The sequence below is a fragment of the Athene noctua genome, chromosome 19 (assembly GCF_965140245.1).
Source record: "Athene noctua chromosome 19, bAthNoc1.hap1.1, whole genome shotgun sequence".
Classification (NCBI taxonomy): domain Eukaryota; kingdom Metazoa; phylum Chordata; class Aves; order Strigiformes; family Strigidae; genus Athene; species Athene noctua.
This window is the reverse complement of record NC_134055.1, coordinates 2,548,960-2,563,871: the sequence shown is the minus strand read 5'-3', so window position 1 is coordinate 2,563,871 and position 14,912 is coordinate 2,548,960. Positions and strand designations below refer to the sequence as shown.

Here is a 14,912-nt window from a genome sequence, read left to right as displayed (position 1 = left end):
ACTTGGCTGCCACTGCTGAATTTGAGGCAGGTATTTTGGATACCTTGTAAATAGGTAGAGAGCATTTGTAGAATTAAACCCATTATTTTTTCCTATTGTTGGGCTTTTTTTTTTTTTTTTTTGTCCTATTTAGTATATATTGTCAGTTACAGTAACATGTTTGCTGGAGGGACAGCGGTTTTATCTGGCAGACTATGTGGTCTCAGGGGACTAGTCTCAGCTCTCATTCTTTTGGCGGGGAGGAACCACAAGCACAGTTGTCTCCGGTAAGCAGCAGGAAAAACATGATTTCACTTGAGATCTCTGAACCTGCAAAAAAAAAATTCCGTTATATTTTTGAGGCCTGATGTAACTTGTCTGTGCTTCGGACTAACAGTATAGAAAAGCACTGAAACACTTTGGGTTCTCTCTGCAAAATCTTTTTAAAGTAATATAGCCATGGTTTGTCCCCCGTGGCCCACGCAGGTGTGTTTGCCTGAGGGATAAACCCCTGGAAGCCCTAAACCTCTTGTTGTGCATGACCTGGTTCCCTGTTTGCCTGCCCCTTGCCTACCCGTTTATGAAATTAAAAGATGAATATAAAATATTCTATAATTAGAAGAGCAGAGTTTTCGTTCGAAGCTACAGGCTGTTAGGGAGTTGGGCCCCAGGACTTGCCCGCAGCTCTCGGAGCGCCCTTGGCCGGGGCGCAGAGCAGCACTTTCCGTGCCTGGGGGGTCAATCGACCAGGCGGTCGCCCTCAGAATGTGCGTTTCCAGCCCGTTAGATGCTGTTTGGACAATTTCCATTGTCTGTGGGTTTTTGCATCCTGCCTGAGCACACACGGCCTTTGGGAATGGGGTCAGAGAGAAACTGCAGCCTGACCGCTCTTTTTCAAAAATTTTTTTAATATTAAAAAACATCCGGGCTAGGCCAGGGCCAAGACTTTCCACAGCGCTGGTGCTTCTGTGCGACCTGGGTGGTTGGTCTGGGGCCTGCGGGAGGCAGCCCCGCACCCCGGCCCGTGCGAGAAGCCCTAACGGGGCGGTTTAAAGCTGGTTTTTGGTTAATTCAGGCTCTGGCAGTGCGGGCTCGGGGCAGCACCAGCCCTCGCCGAGGGGGTGACGGCTGCCGGGGCCCCTCGCGGGGGGCGGCGGGGCCCGAGGCCGCGCTCCCCGGCCCCGGCCCGGCCCGGTGCGGGCGGGCGCCCCTCAGCGGGAAGGAGGCCGGGCCGCCCGCCGCCAGGCGCCGCTGCCGCGCGGGGCGGGGCCTCCCCGCGCTCTCCCGCCGGTGCCGCCCGGAAGCGGTAGGAGCGGGCCGGGGCCCACGCGTGTCCGCCGCCACCGGGGAGCTCCCGCCATCCCGCCCCGCGGACCCTCCGCACCGCCCGTGTCCCGGCCGCCATCACGCTTTTTTGCGGCCGGGCTGAGCTCCGTGTCCCGTGTGTCCCCCCCGGGCCCCGCCACGCTCGTCCCCCGTGTCCGTGGGTGGTGCGGGGCCGCCTCCTGTCAGCTCAGCCGCGGCCTGAGGCCGTGCGGCTTCCCGTGGGCAGGCCGCCGGTGCCTGCGCTGGCCTGTCCCGCGCGGAAAGGCCGCCGATGGAGCTCAGAGCGCTCAGGGGCAGCGTCTGGAGGGCCGTGGGGCTGTCACCCGCGCGGTGCGGCCGCTGGTGGCCGGGGCTGAGGTATCGCTCCACTCGGGAGCGCCAGCCCCCGCCTTCCGCCCCGCCAGCCGCAGGTGGGGATGAGCAAGGGCCACCCCGAGGTGGGGATGGCGGCAGTCGGCTTCCCCCGCCAGCCCTCCCGGCGGTTTCTCGAGTGGGGGGTGACTCCCGTACCCGCCGGGAGGGCCTGTCCACGCGGGGCCAGCCACGACCGTGGCACAGGTCCTACGAGAGAGGGGCCAGGCAGGGTCCGCCGGCCAGAAGGGAGTCGTGGAGCTCGTGGGAGGGCGACTTCTCCAAGGCGAGGAAGAGGCCGGACGGAAAGCCGCTGTCCATCGAGAGGACCAAAGGCTCGGAGATCTTATTTGGGATCGCACCGTGTTCCCTGGCCCTCTCTCAGTCGCGAAGGGACCTGTTCAGGTTGTTCCTCAAGCAGAGCAGCGGTTCCCGGCTCGTTATGAGTGAGTTTGTCCTTCAGGCCACAGCCCGGGGAGTGCCTGTGCACCACGTCAAAAGGAGAGAGCTGGATGCACTTTGCAGAGGTCAGGTCCATCAGGGAGTTTGTTTGGAGGCCACCCCTCTCCGTTTCAAGAGTCTGGAGGAAGCTGAAAAGCCTGATGTGGGGCATGAAGAGAGGCCGAGCCGACAGCTGGTTTGGCTGGCGTTGGAGCAGATCCAGGATCCCATGAACCTGGGGGCACTGCTGCGCTCTGCGTACTTCTTGGGGGTGGACAGAGTGGTGACAAGCCAGAGGAACAGGTATGGGGTTGGGTAGCTGCTCCTTCTGCTTTCCTCTTTCTTCTTCTCCTGGCTCCCAGAGAGGTTTCCAGCCTGTGTTGCTCGACAGTTTCCTTAGAGAGCTTTCTAGGACTGAGCTTGAGAGCTGGAGTCGCCTAGCTCCTGCTTCGTGTTGCGCTCTGCAGGGAGGCTGTGGGACATGGTATTCCAGGCTGGTAAGGAACTTCCCTGGCTACTGTTTGTTTTAACCTGTTTTGTGTTTCAGTTGTCCATCCGTGCACAAAATGCTGTAACTTATTTCCTGGGTTAATATCTGAGCCCTTCTGTTCTCCATAGGAAAACATGTCCGTATAGTGAGCGAGATCTTTCGTGGACTAGTTGGAATTGCATTGCAGAGGCAAGACAAGGAAATGCAGAAACAGAAACTCACGGATTTTCTTTTTTGCTCTCATATGACACTTTTCCTTTCCTTTTTCCTTGCAGCTGCCCCTTGACTCCGACAGTGAGCAAAGCTAGCTCTGGCGCTATGGAAGTCTTCGACGTCTACAGCACAGATGATCTCCGGAGCTTTTTGAAGGTAGGATGATCCACTTTTTTCTTTCCTTTCAAGAAACCTCAAATATTGCATTTGCTGAACACAGAAGAAGTACAAAAAAAAAAAGGACTCAAGTTAGTTGTGGTGTCCTGTGCTCCCGCTCTGCATTCCTGTTTGCTGCCGGTGGTCTGTGCTGTCGGACCACCTCTGACAGGCACACACCCCCAGTCCCCTTCCATCGGGTGGGGTAACAGGTCTGAGTTGTGGGTCTTTTTCTGGAAGATGGTGGTAGGAAAACGCCGCGTCTGTCTCCCCTGCTCAGGCTGTCAGCTCGGTAAGATGGGGTGCGTCTCCCTTTCTCCGTGGGTTCCGGAGCTGGCGCTGCTGCCTGCAGCAGGTCTTGCCCGGTGTGTGGCGGAGGCAGCATCCCGGGGCCCAGGCACATGATGGCAGCATTGGGCAGCCTTTGGAGCAGGGAAGAGAGGAGCAACCAGGGCCGGGGCGAGCTGCTGGGAATGGTTTTTTACGATGTACCTAAGCGGTGAGGCGAGATAGGGCCCTTTGCAGAACGTGTTGCCAAAGGAAAGAGAATGCACATGGAAAAACGTGTTTTAAACTGACACAAACCCAGGGATGTTGCTTGGAATTGGCAGAGTGTGTCCATCCCCTGTGATAGCACTGCCCTGACTCCCTGTGGAGATCCCCTCTGCCTTGGCCGGGCTCGGGATTGGCTGCATATTGTGTTCACACAGAGCAGGGGGCTGCGGGCCCCCCCCTGTTCGTGTGGGATCCCCCAGACGACTTGTGGGGGTTGGAGGGGTCAGCACGGGGTGGGAGGGCAGAGGCTGCAGACCCTCAGGGGAACGGAGGCACCCGGCCTGGGCTCCGGGGTCGCTCCGTGCCTGAGTCCCTTTGAGGAAGAGCTCGTGGGGTGACTGCGAGGAGGCTGAGCAGAGGCAAGCCTGGACTCTTCCCACTTGGTGCTAGAAAATCCTTGTCCAGCTGTACAGTAGGTCGGTGGCAGCTGGAGCTCTGGATGACGGTGAAATGAAAGATACATAAAATACATTGATATTAATTGAAACAGCTGGAAGAATCACTTTGTTACTGCAAAGCTTGAATTATTAACATTTTGAGCCATTGCAGCAGTTCATTTAATTGGACCCGGATTCACTGGCCTAACCCTTGGTGTTGCCTGGCTGGTGTAAATTTGATATAACGTAATGTAAAAAGTGCCAATTTTGCAGGAAATGAAGCTGGCAAGAAGCAGAAGCTCTTTTATTGTTAAAATGGATTTCCAAGACAAATAATTAAGGGTCTTTTTACCCTTAAGGGTGCAGGAGGGACAGCTGGTTCACTGGGTCTGGGAGACACTGAGTGTTGAGTGCCCTGCCCTTGGTACGAGCTGATTTTGGGCATCTGAGTTTGAAAATGTGCACTTGTGTTTGAAAATGTTACTGTGGGCTTCTGACAGCTGAGCCTGCACTTGGGAACTTCCACTGTATTGCTCTATGGATTAGCCGTATGCTAATTTGTTTAACACTACTCTTTTTGTAAGCTTTCCTGGCAAAAACCCTTCTAGAGCTGTTGTATGGGCAAAAAAAAGCAGCTTTTCAGTTGCTGTTTGTTTGCTTGCTGAACTGGAATAAACACCAGAAGGAAAATTACTTTTTTTTTTTTTTTTCCTCCTTAAATCAAGGTTTGTGTGCTGGTACTGGGAGTACTTTGCTGGTAAAAATTCAAGGGATGCCAAAAAAACAAGAAAAGCCAGTCAATTAACTGAAAACTTTAAAGAAAAGTGTGTTTGCGTACTTGATGTATTTTTCTTTTTAGGCTTGAAAAGTAGGCAATTTTAAAATACTTGTTTACTTTCCCTTTCTAGGCTAAAACTGCAGAAGGCTGGGAAGTTGTGGGAACAGTCAGCAATCCTGAGGATGCAGAAAATATTCCTGTCATCAGTTGCTTGGAATTTCGGTGGAATAAACCCATTATTATAGTAATAGGTATTTCAGTTTACAGAGCTTTGGGCTTGGCGGAAGGGCCTGTGTGAGGGAGCGATCAGGGTGATGTTTCACTCCCAAGCTTCTTGCAGGTCTGGTACATTACATCACACTTTGGTCTGGCAAAGAAAAGCTGAGCAAGGAGTCCTAGAATGATCTTGAAGCAAATGAAATAGGGACCCAGAAGAAGAGGGGGAGCTGAGAAGCTTCCCAGGAGGAACTGAAAGAACAGTTTGTGTAGATAACAAGGAGTTTCGTAGCTGCAGAGGGTCTAGATGGCGGTTTTCGGTGGCAGGGCAGGTGTGGTCAGTGCAGCCACAGTGTATTGGTTTGCACTGTGTTCTGCAGCGCGTTTGATCCTGTCCTAGAGCCCCGAGCCTGGATTTTCTGTGCTGGTGAACCACAAACCTGAGAGAGAGTGCCAGGAGGTACGCGTTTGCTCTTGCTGCGCTGAGGCTGTAAGGGTGAGCTGTGTTGTGTCTTTGCTCTGTCGTGTTTCCTTTTAAAAAAAGAAAAAACAAAACCAGGAATACATCTCTGTGCCCAGGTGTGGAAAGAAGCATGAGGAGCTGTCGCTGGGGATGGCCTGAACGCAAAGCTGGGCTTTGTGGCACGGAGACCAGCCAGCGGCTGCTTTTGTAGCCTGGGAGCAGGCAGGAGCTGTTGGGTGCCGTGGGCCTCGCAGGAGGAGCGGCTGTAACCTCCTCCCTGCCAGACCTGTGCGCTGTTTGAGCAACGGGTGACGCCTTCCCGAGCCTCTAAATGGGGTGATTCCTCCAGGGCCCTCCGCTTCTCTCCTCTCCCTGTGTAAGGGAGACTTGCAGAGGACGTTGTCTTCTGTAGGCAGAGTTTGGGCTGGTGCAGCCTCCCAGAGGGTGAAGAGGAGTAACCCTTGTGGTGAATAGAGAAAGCAATTCACCCAGGAGTGCTGCTTGAGGCACCTTTGTGCGGCCGTGCTGTAGCCCCCTGCTTTATGTCACCTGTCACAAGAGCTGGTTTGAGCTTTTACACTTGGAAGTAGTGTCATGCTGGCGATGAGCCGTCAAGGGGCTGTAATCCTGCCCTGTGCTGCGGTTTTCTTGGCTCAGAAGACATTCCTTTAATTAAAATGTTTATTGAACTCCTAGAAATACTGACAAGACAACGCCGCAAATCTGGCATCTCTACAAGATGTGTGGAGCTTTATTATAAAGGGAGTAGGGAGGCTGGCAGCACTGCTGATGGACCACAAAGAAATGCATCCCAGAAACGACGACAACACCGGGAGAAAGGAAGGGGGTGAAAGTGGCAGTGGTGTCGTTACCTTGAATTATGAGAGATTTCTCCAGGAAAAAGTCCAAATATCCTTTTGTCAAGGGAGATTGGAGGCTGATTGGTAGATGCATGAGGAGAGCTCCCGGACCTTGCAGCAGTAATGATTTCAACTCTCTGCTGAGCACTAACTCTTTGCTGAAAAGAAAATTGAACATTACAGTCGTCTGATGCTGGGGTTGTTTGAAGAAACGTCCTAGATCTGAATATGTAGCGTACCTGCAGCTGCAGAGAGCAGCAGAGATAATTTAGCACGGTAGTGAGCTTCCTCGCATTGCACAGATTGTTTTGTAAGTTAAGCATTTGCAGACTAGGATTCACGCTCCTGGCAGCCTCGCTGGCTTGGCAGAGAGTGATTTGGACAGTCCAGCGTAATGTTGTCTGCACTGGAGTCATTGCTGAAGGTGACAGGCAGGCTGGCTGCCGCCAGACGGGGAGCCGTGTGCGAACAGGAGCAGATTGGGAGCAGTTAGGTGTCTGAGCAAGAAGAGTTTCTGGGTAATTTGTTCTTACACATTCAGTCTTTAGCTGGGGGTTGAAGGTTTTCATGGAATTGGTGGTTTTACCAAGATGCTCGTTTTGCATATTTCTCTGAGCTGCCAGCGCAGCCGCTTCTGCCTGGATTTGAACTTCCTGCGCTGGAAACTGGGCAGGAAGCCTGTTTTATCATTTCAGCCAAGCTCTTCCTCTGGTCTTTGAGGCCTGTCAGTGAGGACTGAAGCCAAGAGATGGAAGTCAAAGATCAAAGTCAAAGTGGGAAGCGTTTGTTCACCAGTATAAACTAGGATTTAATCTGATTCAGTCAATACTCCCTCCCTCGTGTCACACTCTGCAAGTCTTTTTGCCCTGAATTTATGGTTCCTAATTATTTTAAGCAGCCAGAGCCATAAAAAGCTTTGTAAAAGCTGGAAGCAAAATTGCTGCCTTTATTAGGAATCGTAAGACCCTTATCAGGGAGAGGAGGATTGTTCCAGGAGCCATTGCACCTCTGGCAATAGCTGCTGTCCCAGTTGGAGAGTCCCACGAGAGTGTGGTTTGAGAGGCTCAGGAGGGAAATGTGACTTTAAGTTGCAAAACTTTTCTGTGTTGAATCAGGAAAAAGTAGGATAATTTTTTTTATTTTTTTGGTAGTGAAGCATCCCTAGAGAGCCCCAGTCTAGCAATGAAGAGGCAGGCTGGGCTGTGGCAGGCCTGGCTTTTGTTCCTTGTGTTGTCCAGGCTTCCCTGTGACCTTGGATAATTCACCCTGTTGGCTTACAGCAGGAGAGAAGCAATGGTTAGGGTGGGATTTTAGTTTTCCGAAAGTTCATTTACCCCAGCCAAAGGATGCTTTTACCTATATGGCTTATTTCATGTGGGAAGGTGAGGCAAGATGCATTACACAAAGTGTTCTTTTCCGTACACAAAATGCATCTTGCCAGTTAGATCAGGCCAGCAAAACTTGAGACTGGGCCTCAGCTTCCCACCTGCAAAATGGGAATAATAACACCTTCCTACCCTGTGCAGTCAGAGGGATATCGTGACACGTAGGGGCCTGTGTCAGGAGACACCAGGGGCAGAATTTCGTGGCAGCTCAGCCCAGCAAGGAGCTCGTTTGGAGTGAGTCTTGAGAAAGTGCCTAAAGCATCCACGTATGCTGTTAAAACTTCAGATAAACGTCTACATTTAGGTGAGCTGAGCGAGGCCTTGGCGACCGCCCTGGTCACGCAGGCAGAGGTGCAGAAGCCCTTGGTTAGGCAGCGTGTGAGCTCCCAGGACGAGTCGGGTTCAGCCGGGGACGGGGTACGGCTGTCGAAGGGGAACATTTGGCTTCCAGCACGCTGAGCCTGTTTAATCAGAGGGTGAGCCCGTCTTTGAAATGAGCTGGGTATTTTTGCAGCCGTGTAGCTGTCTTTGTAACTCCAAATAATGAATGTGGAAGAATTCTTTGGGGAGCCGAGCGGGCTGGGAGGTCTGTGGTCTTCTGCATTTTCACTTGTCTGCGCGCAGGATTGTTTAAAGCCTCTCCCTTTCCATTTCCCTTCGTGACAGAGTGAGTCAAACAACTACTAATGACCTGGGATAGATTTCAACTCTGTTTCACCAGTGTATCAGCCCAAACATATCAGGGCTGTTGGATGGTTTAACAACTAATCAATTGAAGCCTCTGGTTAAACTGTCTGCATTCACAAGTTGCACCCAGCTGGTGGTACTGTCTGCTGAAAAGGCTGAGCCCGTCACTATCAATAGGGATGTGGGATTTGCTGGACCAGATAGGGCCTGTGGCCTCTTGTCTGCCTTGTCCCTCTGGCAGCAGCCTGCAGACGTGGGCAACCGTCTGCTGGCGCGGTGGCCGCTTGCGCGGGGGATCTTTGTGCTTACGCCACAAGGCTTTACGCCGTGCGCGCAGGCGTGTTGCACAGGTAGTCCCTCAAAAACACTTCAGATACTGGAGAACAGATCCAGGGAGGCTGGAGTGGGCCAGGAAGGGGAGGCAGGTAAAGTGCCCATCTCGCCTCTGGCAGTCCTTGGCTGTCGCTGCGTGGGAGCTGCTGAGGTGAGCTTAGGGGCAAGGGTGTAGTTGTGGCAGAGCATTAGCAAGAACTGTACTTGGGAGAGGGGAACAGGGACGTGGGAGCGGCTGCGAGCTGGCCTGAGCAGTGTCTTTGTTCTGCAGGTAGCGAAGGCGACGGGCTGTCCTTGGAGACGCAGCTCTTGTGCCATCGGATGCTGGCCATCCCCCCTGGCAGAGCGCTGCACCCCGGCATCGAGTCACTGAACGTCTCTGTTGCTACAGGTAAAACCGGTTCTGAGCACAAAGGCGTCGTAGTCCAAATTTCTGTATTTAAAAATCAAACAAACATCCACGTTAGCAGAATGATTTTATTGTGGTTTAAAGTAAGGTATTTATTTATTTATTTCTGCTTTCCTACAGGTATTCTCCTCCACTCCATCTGCAGCCAAAAGCTGAGGCACGGCGATTGAAATTTTTTTTAATTGGTGGGGGAATCTGCTTGGCATTTCGTGGCTGTGCTCTGTCGGTGTGGAGATGGAAGTGCTCTTTCCAGAGTCTTCACCGCCGCTGCAAGTTATGGGGAGAGTCTCCCACTGACCTGAGCTGCTTCGTGGCTGACGCACGCTACCACCAGCACCCTGCCTTAACGCCAGGACACCTGCCCAGGTAACAGCTCCCACGGCACCTTGGGGGAGCGGCTGTACGGGAGACAAAGCTCGCTTTTAAAAGCAGACAGTCAAATCCTTCAGTTCTTGCAGTAAAATACCCGGTGATGGCCGCAAGCTTTGTGCTTGTTGCTCAGGGGACTTTATACATCGCTCGGGACTTTGTCCATCGCTTGTGGAGAGAATTGGGGCTGCAGGCGAGAGCCAGTACTGCTGAGAGCAGCCGTGCCCCCCTGTCCCCCAGCCCACCACCCCCTTAGCAGCCGAGAGGGTGCTGGTGAGAGCCAGGTGTGACTGGGGACTACTCGGTAGCAGTTTCTTCACGACCAGGCGGTTTCCCTGTTCCGTATTGCTGCTTGAATGTCTAAAAACCCACCGTGTTGTATCTAGTTGTAAACCAGGTCCGCAGCCCTGCCCAACGAGCTGTTAGAAAATGGCTGTAGTGGGGAAAAACGCGGCCTGTTGAAATAAAGCCTCTGTATAGATTGGTTGTAGGCTCGAATCAATCCCTTTTGTGTCATATATAAATCCAGAGCGTGATTAGTGGAACAGAGCACTTCCTTCAGGTGGGAAGGGGAATTGGGAGCTTTTTCTCTTCTTCCGGGGCAGTTTCCTTTCCATGGTGGGCTGGATGCTGAGCTGCCCCAGCACCGCGCATGGCGGGTGGGGTGAGGGCAGTTTCATTTGCAAATATCCTGCTTGAAAACCAGACTGGCTAAATTATTGAGAACCAAATGAATGTTATCACTTAGCACCTTAATTATTTTATTTAGCTACTGTGGCCCTTTGCATAGGATTCCTCATTAACACTTAATTTACAGTGCCCTTTAGGGATAATTTCAAACAATTCAGCTCAGTCTCCCCCCCTTCCCCCCTTCCAAATGAACAAGTAAATCACTCAGAGTGACTAATTAGGACTTTCCTTTGAGCTAAATGAAGTCTGTAAACCGGTCTGTGGATGTGGAGGTTTTTCAGATGCGTCCCTGGGAGGGCCTGGCCGGTGGGTGCTTCGGGGCTGGGGACGCCCCAGGTGCCCGGGGTCCGGGAGGGGGGGGGACAGGACAGGACATGGAGCTCTTGCAGAGCGTCGCACTCACTTTTGTGGCTGTGATGGAGGAGGTGCTGAGCTGCGGCTGCCCCGGCGCCCTCCCCACGGGAAAAGGACAAACCCCAAACCCCTCCGACGCGGCGGCTGTCGGGGCTTTGTTGCCCGAGCGTGAAGGTGAGCTGGTCACTGAATAACGGTGAGCTGGGGCATTGCTGGGGCGACGGCTCTTGCATTTTGTGGGCTGAATGTCTCTTTTTAAATTTATTTTAATGCTGAAACAGAAGGCTCAGGGCCAGGGAGGCTGCAGGCCAGGCCCCCCCCCTCCCCGGTGCTGCTCCCGCAGCCGTGGGCGCCCCAGCAGAGGGTGCCCGTGGCTCAGGTTTGCTCATTTTTCAAAGGAAAGATTCAGCGCCTGGGGCTAACTGAATCCTTCCTTCCGCGGTAGGGATGAGGATAAAGCCATTTCTTTATTCCTGACCTATAGGTAAGTATATATATTTTGATTTCGTAGGAACTGCAGTTTCTCCTTTTTCCTTTCTTTTTAATTTGAGCAGTACTTCGGTAGAGCAGACACCTCACTGGCTTTGCGTGTGTTTGGGAAAGCCAGGCACTGTCAGACTGTGCTTAGCCGTGCTGGCTCACCCCCTCTAGTGAGGAGGCAGGTGAGTAACGATGGAGCAGGTACTTCTGGAAGGCTCCTAAAAAGCTTTGAAACTTCAGTGCCGACAGGGTGAGTGAGGTAGATCAAAGTTCCCTCAGTCCGTCAGCCCAGCAGCCGTCACAACTCCCCTGCAGATTTCCCTGTAGAGCTGCTGGATCCACGGGGCACCTCGATTTGGTGCTGGAGTAGCAGACAAGGCTTGTACGGAGCTGCATGAGGCTGGGATTTTAAGAGACAGGAATCTGAGCTCCAACTAGGGCTGCAGCTCAGGCTTTTTGACTCGAGAGCTGCAATACAGCTTTTGTGGGAGCAGTAAATCCCACGCGGGACGGCTCCGCTCTTTGCCTTCAGCCCTTTTCCCTCAGTGGTAAGTTTTGGCCCCACTTTGTTTCACCGGGATGCCTGTCTGCCATCGCTCAGGCAGCTTTGGACAGGGCTGCTGCTGGATGTGTTCTCCAGCCCCAGCTCCATCCTGCTCCAGGCCGAGACCCGCGAGGAGCACGGGGACCTCTGCACGCTCACACCTTTGGAGAAGGAGCTTTGTGCTGTGCAGTTTGCCCCTGATCTAATAAATGCAATCCATTAATTGGATCATTGCCTGCTTCTCCAGTTAATTTCCTGGATATTTTTAAATGTTAAAATGTAGTTTTTATAGTCTTTCATTATTTTTAGCCTTAAGCTTGACTATAATCGCCCCTGTAATGTAACTGTAAAAAACTCCCAGCTTTATATCATAAAGGAGGATATTAATTGTCATTTTTTTGTGTACATCAGCAAGATCAAAACATGCTTCCTGATTACTTCTGTTTGTACATACAATCTCTTTGATATTTAGATATGAATAAAGTGTGTGTGTAATTTGAAAGTCAATTCTTCCCTCCCCGCTGCTTGTCATGGATTCTTTTCAGAGGCTTATTTACCAAATTGATTTTAAAATTTAGTAATTGCCCTTCCAAAATGATTTCTCAATAATCAAAGTGTCTCTAAGCTCAGTGGCAAAATATTTGTCCTCCTTGGTTCAGAAGATGCGCTCTGCGCCACGGCCTTTTTATCCTCAGACGAGGGCGAACGCAAATCTTTTCATCCCCCAAAAATCAACTCCAGGGAGAAGTGGCTGCAAGAGAAGCTCAACTCATGCCCCAGATTTCACTTTTGTGCACAGATTATCAACACGACCGAAAAAAATCCCATTCCATCAAATCCATCGCTGGGTCCCGATGAGGTTTCCTGAGGCCGGAAGGGTTTTGGGACAGAGGACACGTGTCCCACGGAGGCACCACAGCTGAAGGGAGCAGCGTGGGGTGCTGCTGGGCTGGGGCAGGAGCGGCCGGAGCTGGAAACGCCGCCCAGGAGGCCCTTTCCCCGCCGGCAGCGGGGAATCCTCCACCGCGCCGCAGCCCCGATCCGCGTTTGTAAATGTAATCAACCTTGAGGTCTTGTTACTTCCACAGGTGCAATTAACATTACCATCTGCTAATCCGTGATTAACGATGTTTACAAATATGCTACAACATGTTAAAATGTGCCGGCACTCTTTTTTTTTTTTTTTTCCCAGCCCCCCCTCCCTGTTTTGGCACGGGAGCTGTGCTGCCGGCAGCGGCGTGGGAGGGATTTCCCGACGGAGGGCTCCCCATTTTGTTTTCATTATTTAAAAGTGCTGTTAAACTCCAAACCAGCTGTAGGAATGACAAGTTCAAATCAGAAGGTCAGTGCTGCTAAATGGGATTTAATTGCACGAGGGTTTGAGGTACAAACTGATGAATCTGAATAATAAAACTTTGTGGGGAGCGACATATGGTGCAGTTTAAAGTAAATTTTTATTGATCATCCCACAACTGATGTGTTAATGAGATGGCAGTCTTTGCTTTGGGTTTGATATTGATGTGGAGTTTTAATAATGTCACACAGGAATATTGTGGAGGGTTTTATAATATATATGAAAAAAGTGTTTTCTATTAACTGCCGTTTTCTTCTTAACACAGAGAGGAATACATTACATCGCTCCTGTATGTCCTCCAGATCTAGGTTACATGTAATTGCTCGGTAATTGGTAGAACCATGTAAAAGCCATGGTATTTGCCAGTAAACCCTCCTAAGTTACCATGAAATTGAAGTGTGATATTTATTCTCTACAAAACTTGCTACCCAAATATCACGTACAATCGGGTTTGGTCGCCTCAGAGGCGCTCGTGCAGCGGCCGTGCCGTGCGTAACGCCTGCACGGCTCGGGTTTTGCACTGGTGTCAGCCCAAGCACTGGAAGGGTTTCTGACCGGGAGGTTAAGGGGTTATTTTGCTTCAAGGGGAGATGCTTTAACCTCCCTAGGGCTTCAGTTTTAGGATTATTGAAGGTATTTTGAGGCCCAACTCAAAGTGATGGAGGTTTGGAGGTAGCTCAAGAAGTTCTCGCTGTGTTTTTGCGGGACTGCGAAGAGTAATTAACCTGTACGATGGGTTTTGAAGCCTTTGGAGATAAAGTATTTGTCAGTACACTGGGGCATATCCTCGGGTCACCTGTATTTTAGCCTCTTGTTAAGTAGGATGTCCAAAACTGCTCCCATCTTAGCAATTCTCAAGATTTAACCACAACTCTGGTGTAGAGACCTCCAGCCCCAGGGCGTGCGTGGGCTCACGTGCAAGGAGTCTCCACTTTGGATTTTTCCTCTGATGAAGGTTTTTTTGCCCCGTCCTATGAAACAGCTGGGTGGGTTCAGCGACACGACTCCTTATCGCCTGCCACGTGGCTTTAAATATGAGCAGAAGTAATTGCTTTGCTTATGATCAATAGTTTTATATACTTTAAGAATGTAACAATACGCTGTGAATTGATGCAAAGTTAAACCTGCCAATTTTTTTTTTTTTATTTTTTTTTTTTTTCCGCTGGCCTGTTTTAGAAGCTGCGAACTCAGCAGAGTTTCCCCTGCGCTTGGGAAGCGGCAGCTCAGCTGTTTTCTCTGAAGACCTGAACGTCTCATCCTGCCTGTCCCACGGATCCGGCCCCGACTGTTGGGTCCCTTTTCACGGCCACTTGCACAGGACAGCAGCTGTAGTGCCCGCAGTTGGATATAAATGTCCTTTCTTACCGTTTTTAAAGCTGCCTTTGAAAGGTTTGTACGGAAGATACAAAGTCTACTCGCCCTTGTGGGTTCAAGGCGAGGTGTTACCAAAATGTCCGAGCACCAGACTGCCCATGGGAGAGCGGGCAGAGGGGCCAGGCTCAGCCCTGTGGGGCAGCTCGGGGTGCCCAGCGCTGCCTCGAAGCCTCTATGCCTATATAATTCATTAGCACTGCTCCAATGCTTAATTAATTATGGGAGCAATCACTGCCTGCTTCTCCTGAAGGAGGAATGAATAGTAAAATGATGCTTTCCCTCCTCTCCTCTTTCCACCGCCCAAGTCTGCAGTTGCTTTCCCCGTTTTGAGAGCTGTTGCTGCAGATGTGCCTTTTCTGTTGTATTTTTGAGCCTTGCTGGGGTCGGGGTGCTGTAGGTTGACACCCCTGTTCGCAGTCTGGGCTGGGACCCGGTCCCACAGCAACCCCTCTGCCACCAGGCACCAGTGCTTTGGGAACGGCCCGTCCCCGCTTTGCTGCCAGGGACCAGGCGGTCGGGGGCCGGTACGGGGCTGGGGCAGGGGGGAGCTGGAGGTGGGGATGGGAGAGGGTGGGGTGCTGGGGTGAGGACAAGGAGCAGTGGAGTGATGCTGCGGGCAGGGCAGGATGGACATTGTCCCACCAGTGGTGCAGCCGAGCGCCCTTGTGCCTGCTTCTGTCAAGGTGTGGGGCAGCATCACGCATTAGAGGTGTGACACGGTGTTACAG

The 14,912-nt window shown here is 51.8% G+C and overlaps 1 protein-coding gene across 5 annotated transcripts; it reads left to right on the top strand.

Annotated features, from left to right (window-relative positions):
- Positions 1-1,303: 1,303 nt before the first annotated feature.
- Positions 1,304-14,698, top strand: MRM1 (mitochondrial rRNA methyltransferase 1). Of its 5 annotated transcripts, XR_012634861.1 has the most exons (7): positions 1,304-2,400; positions 2,863-2,956; positions 4,797-4,917; positions 8,882-9,001; positions 9,140-9,385; positions 12,649-12,798; positions 13,987-14,698. XR_012634861.1 is itself a non-coding variant. In XM_074923026.1 (6 exons), exons 1-6 carry the CDS (start codon positions 1,577-1,579, stop codon positions 9,187-9,189), a joined length of 1,131 nt encoding a protein of 376 aa, XP_074779127.1. In that variant the 5' UTR covers positions 1,304-1,576; the 3' UTR covers positions 9,190-10,459. The 5 variants fall into 5 exon arrangements, 2 of the variants coding, with proteins under 2 accessions (XP_074779127.1, XP_074779126.1); XR_012634860.1 differs by lacking the exon at positions 12,649-12,798; XR_012634862.1 differs by lacking the exons at positions 12,649-12,798; positions 13,987-14,698 and adding an exon at positions 10,468-12,616.
- The last annotated feature ends 214 nt before the right edge of the window (positions 14,699-14,912 follow it).

Excerpts from the sequence above, each read along its gene's own strand:
- MRM1 (XM_074923025.1), top strand. The coding sequence starts at position 1,577 with ATGGAGCTCAGAGCGCTCAGGGGCAGCGTCTGGAGGGCCGTGGGGCTG. Across the intron at positions 4,918-8,881 it reads ACCCATTATTATAGTAATAG|GTAGCGAAGGCGACGGGCTG; the intron begins GTATTTCAGTTT and ends TTTGTTCTGCAG. Across the intron at positions 9,002-9,139 it reads GAACGTCTCTGTTGCTACAG|GTATTCTCCTCCACTCCATC; the intron begins GTAAAACCGGTT and ends GCTTTCCTACAG.